This window comes from Quercus suber, unplaced genomic scaffold, assembly GCF_002906115.3.
Source record: "Quercus suber isolate HL8 unplaced genomic scaffold, Cork oak 2.0 scaffold_100, whole genome shotgun sequence".
Taxonomy (NCBI): domain Eukaryota; kingdom Viridiplantae; phylum Streptophyta; class Magnoliopsida; order Fagales; family Fagaceae; genus Quercus; species Quercus suber.
Window position 1 is genome coordinate 1,298 of NW_027069565.1, and position 5,252 is coordinate 6,549.

Below are 5,252 nucleotides of genomic sequence, written 5' to 3' on the forward strand. Positions count from 1 at the left end.
ATCTATAGAAAGATTGTAGGGGCAGCAAACATTGTAATACTGCTGGTTGCTACCGTTCTAATACCCAATTAAAAAAAAAAAAAAATGTCTAACCTGTGGGTTCAACCTGGCCATTGTAAGTTGGGTTGAGTTGTACCCCTTTGATTAATTGTGTTGGGTTGAGATTTTTTCGATCCACTGAAAAAGTCTTGCAACCAAACCCAGCCCAATTCATGCATACCCAAGGACTACATGGCCTGTTTTTAATAATTTAATATGCATGGTGAGGGCAAAATCTGGGCTAAGGTTGTTTGGCCCCATTGACCTAAAAAATAAACTTAATTAGGTCACGAATAGGTTAATACGGACAGTGACATGTTAATATCATAACCTATATACGGCACAGGCTAATTATAATAAAACCTTTTCTTCTTTGAAAGACAAGGTTTGGCGAAAACTTCATCGGTTAATACATTATACATTGGCATGTTATCATAAGAAGATCCTTATCAAGGCAGTGTGACACAAGTAATACAAACTTACACCACAAGAATTCGTGCTTAGACCTTAATTAATGGGATGTGCAACTGAGAATGAAAAATTGAACCAAAGGGAGAATGGAAGTAACTGTAACTGTAAGTGTTCTTTGAAAAAATATTGTTAAAGAATAGGGTTTTTTTTTTTTTTTTTTTTTTTTTTTCAAGTCCTGTACATATTTTTATACAATACATCTCTGCATGCAATCCTATTGAATTTTGAATAATGCTTAATTTTCAGCGGCTGCCACTGGAGATCAGTTTGAAGTAGATGGTGTTTCTGATAAATTTCAGAAATTTAAGGATACGAGTTCCATCACCGATGATGAATCAGATTCAGATGGCCTTTCTGATATTGATGATGTTGAGGTATGAAGCTTATTGCATTAACCATTTTTTCTTTTCTTTTTTTTGGCCTTATTATAGAATATTTTGGTCTCATGGGAGGTGCACATACTACAACAAAAGCTTATCAAATGAGAGCTGAATGTCACACAAATATTTGACATAATTGCCAACAATTACAATTAGCTAGCATTTTAGTTCTCATGAAACATGAGAATTCTAACTCCCATCACTTAGATATGAAGTGCCAATAAAAAGTCAGCTTCTTTCTTTGGGAAGCAGTTTTGGGGAGAATATTAACTATTGATAATTTGAGGAGGTGTTGAATAGTTGTTGTGATGGATTGGTGTTTCATGTGTAAGAAGGATGGGGAGACTATTGACTATTTACTTATTCACTGCCCTGTAGCTAGAGAGTTGTGGAATATGGTCTTTTCGTTATTTGGGTTTCAATGGATTATGTCAAGTACTGTTGTGGAGCTTCTATCTAGCTGTTCGAGCAAGTTTAACAGACATAATCTGTGGTGATCCTTCATTGCCTCATGTGGGGTATTTGTAGGAAGAGGCGTACTTTTGAAGGAGGGGGGAGATCGATCCATGAGTTGAAACTATCTTTCCTACGGACTTTGCTTGAGAGGATAATTGTGTTAGGTGTTTTTAGTCTGAACTCTTTGGTTGATAGTTGTACATTCTTTTTTTTTTTATAGATAAATGTTGTACATTCCATGCACCATAGTTTTTTTTTTTTTATAATGTTTTTGCTGTTTTTTTCCTTAGCACATTGCCTGTGTGCTTTGGCTCCTTTGGTATGATTTCTATATTTTTCAATGAAGTTTATTACTTATCAAAAAAAACAAAAATTTCTAGTTTATCTAAATCTTCATGAAAATGACTAATTATATATAGTTCACGTCAATTTGAGTTTTCATCGAACAAACAAGTGCACTGAGTGATTTCCAGAGAAAAAAAAAAAAAAAAGGGGGAGGGTGGGGTGATATTTCAGCCAAAAATATGTTTATCATTGTTGTAGGGTTTTTTTTTTTTTTTTCATTTGAAAATTATCCATAATGGTCAAAATATTAATTTTGTAGCTACAAAACAATTATTCATAAGATTATTTAAACAATCAAATTTTATATTTTTAAACATAGTGTTGTCTAAAATATGGTATAAGAAAATTCCTATTCCCAGGTATGGTTCAAGTTATGATAAAGTCGTGTGGTTGGGGGAAAAGTTGTGTATTTTCTCTTTAAAGTCACCCTAAAGGGTAGATCAAGAGGGTAGAGAAAAAGAGTGGAAAGCTGCATAAAAGGTTGAGGATGTTTTTGTGGAGTGTTGCAACTGGTTTTCTACCATTAGCAAGCAGATTGGCTAGAAACTTGGTTGGTGAAGGAGAGGTGTGAGGTTTGTGTGGAATGGAAACAGAAACTCATTTGTTTTTGAGGTCTTAAGAAGCAAGGCTATCTGGTTTGGTTCAGATTGGGCTTTGAAGTTGGATGAAGTCCAGATCTGCTTGAGATCAAAGTTGGTGCAGTTTAATAATTATGCTCCTGATGATTTGCAGCAGGACCAAATTACTGCAGATCATTTTTCCTTGTTAGCTGCTGTTACCATTGATGTTCTGTGGAAGCTGAGAAGTTCAGTTTTATTTGGAGGAGGTAAGGTTTAGCCAGAGGTTTTGCTTGGAGTATACATCATACTTTTACCATGAGTGCCGGGAAGTACCAAGAACCAGAGATGGTGATTCTTAATCAAGTGATACCATGTTGGGAATGCAATGCCCTCCTGAACAGTGGCTAAAGTTTAATAAGGATGCCGCTTGGGATGAAGATATTGCTTGTGTAGTAGTTGTAGCAAGGAATAGCACAGGGGAAGGTTCAAAAGCTTGGGTGGAGAACACTAGATTGTATTCAGCAGCTGCCAGGCATTGGCAGTTCAAAAGTTGGTGCTTGATATGGGCTGCAAGCAGGCTTTAATGAAAGGTGATGCTAAATTAGTGATAGAAGGCATACTTATCTATAGAAAAATGAAAGTGAATAAAAAGGATGTCAATTTGTTCAAGAAAGTTGGGTGGGATATTGTGCTTCTGCCGGTGGACTCTTGAGGATTTATGGAAGCTCATCTCGATTTCAGTTTTTTTGTTTAATGGGGTTGTAGAAATAATAATAGAGTGGCCTATTTTTAGGTATATGGAGCTTTAAATTCAAATTTTATGGGGGTTCTTCAGACTTGAACTTTTCCAAAAAAATGGTTGTGAGGGTTTTGTAAGTGTATAAGCCTGGTTTGTAATTTTTATTTGTTTGTTATTTACAATGAATTCCTTTTGAAAGATGAATTGGGGGGTGGGGGGTGTTGGAACAAATTCTAAACACATTCAAGCAATAGCATATCAGTTATTGGGAATTTGAGTTGTTGAGTTTGAACTCCCAAGATTTAGTAAATCTCAAAATTTGAAATTCTCAACAACTGAATTCATTGGGTTGGTTACAGCTTGCATTCTTATGAAGCTCTATACAATTATGCATGATAATATTTCATTTTCTTTCATTTAATTTTAACAGTGAGTTTGTTGCTTGATTTGTGTTTTACTAGATTGATGGCTACCTTAATAATGACAAGGAGACACGTTGTAAGACAATTATATGGGAAGAAATGAACAAGGAGTATCTTGAGGTTAACATTTCATTGCAACATTGAATTGATTTTTTAGTGAACATAAGATATACATAATCTGACAATATTCTTCCCTTAAAGGTTTTATAGTGTACTGTATCTGTATGGTTTCCAGGAACAAGAAGCAGTAGCTGCTGCAAAGATGGTCGCTAGTCAGATAGACTTGGAGAATTGTTCTGATGAAATACAAGCTGCGCATGAATTAGCTGCAGCAGCCGTGGCCAAGTCGAGAAAGGTGTTTATTTACATGCCATTTATTCAACTTTGTTTTTCATTTCGGTAACTTATTTTGGTGAAAACCTAGACTTTTAAACGCAAAGAGGACTGGAGCTTTTTTGTTGAAAAAATGCGGGTGAAGTTGGCTAATTACATAGTGTTTATAATGGCATTGGGAGTCAAGTAAAAGATATGTCTGAAAGGATTTCGTTAGTTATTTACCTATAAATTTGATATCTCATGTGATTGAATTTGTGGTAATAGTTTCATCTTCCAAATAAAATAGTTGGGACCAAATCATGTTTGTGATATGTTTTGGCTTTAATTTGTAGCTTATTTTTTTGTCGAAGTTTAGATAGGCCTCTACCTAGTGTTGATCATTTGATCTGGGTCCCAGAAAACGAGATCTGCTAATACAGTCCTAAACTCTGTTTATATATGTAATTTTTTTTTTTCAGCCCGAAAGTAAAAATAAAATGACTCAAACTTATGCACTTGCTTTGACTATTGTTAGTTTTTGTTTTTGTTCTTGTCCCCCTCCTCCCCATCTGCTTGCAGAGTTGTAAGAGAAAATGTTTTTTCATTCAGTTGTGGTTGTTTTGAAATTATTATTTTGCTTGTCTTGTTATTCTCAATAGAAATCTCTATTCTCTAAAAATAATATCTTTGGTTTCATATTAAATTAGGAGCGAAAACGAAAACAAGATTTGAATGCCAATCCTGCTCAAACAGCTGCAGAAGCAGCTCATCAAATGCCAATCAAGAAGGTAAGTCATGAAAAGATCAGCACTTGAAGCAAATGATGAGTATAAGAGTATTGACTAAATATGGTAAATAGGCGTGTGTGTGTTTTAATAACACGGTATATCAGCTCAACTGTATTAATATGATTCATTTATTCTGTTTAATCTTTGCCAATATTATTTTCTTATTAGCTTCATTGAGGACAATATAATATTTTTTTCTTCCACTTGTTGTCCTGTTATACCAGTGTAAAGTCTATTAATTTCATTGCTTTTTTGCTTCTCTCACCGTTGCTCCTAAGATGTTAATTTCCTTCCGGTGTTGACTGTGTTCTTGTTCACAGAGACTCAGTTCGAAAATCAACTATGATGTGTTGGAGACACTCTTTGCCAACGATGTATTTTTATTTCCTCTTATTTTTATTCTGAAAACTTAAATGTTAAGCTTCTGAAAGTGTGTGCGCGCGTGTAATTACCAATAAAATAAATTATTTCATCTTATTATATATTTTTTTTATACTTAATCCTGGCAGCCACCTTCTGATTTAAATAAAAAAGCCAAAGCATCAAATGGTGATGGAAGCGATGGTGAGAAAGAGCATGATAGGGACATCACAGACAACTATGAAGAGCTGGGACAAGGGTATGAAGACATGGAACCGGAAGATGCCACAAGAATATATAGCAATGGATTGCACTATGAAAATGAAGAGGATTTTGATGACTATAACTATGATAATGGTGACGATGAATATTATTGA

The 5,252-nt window shown here is 34.6% G+C and overlaps 1 protein-coding gene across 1 annotated transcript; it reads left to right on the forward strand.

Moving 5' to 3' along the window:
* Positions 1-553: 553 nt before the first annotated feature.
* Positions 554-5,252, forward strand: LOC136068127 (uncharacterized). Its single transcript, XM_065774844.1, has 7 exons — positions 554-614; positions 757-884; positions 3,452-3,532; positions 3,648-3,767; positions 4,435-4,515; positions 4,836-4,889; positions 5,025-5,252. Exons 1-7 carry the CDS (start codon positions 554-556, stop codon positions 5,250-5,252), a joined length of 753 nt encoding a protein of 250 aa, XP_065630916.1.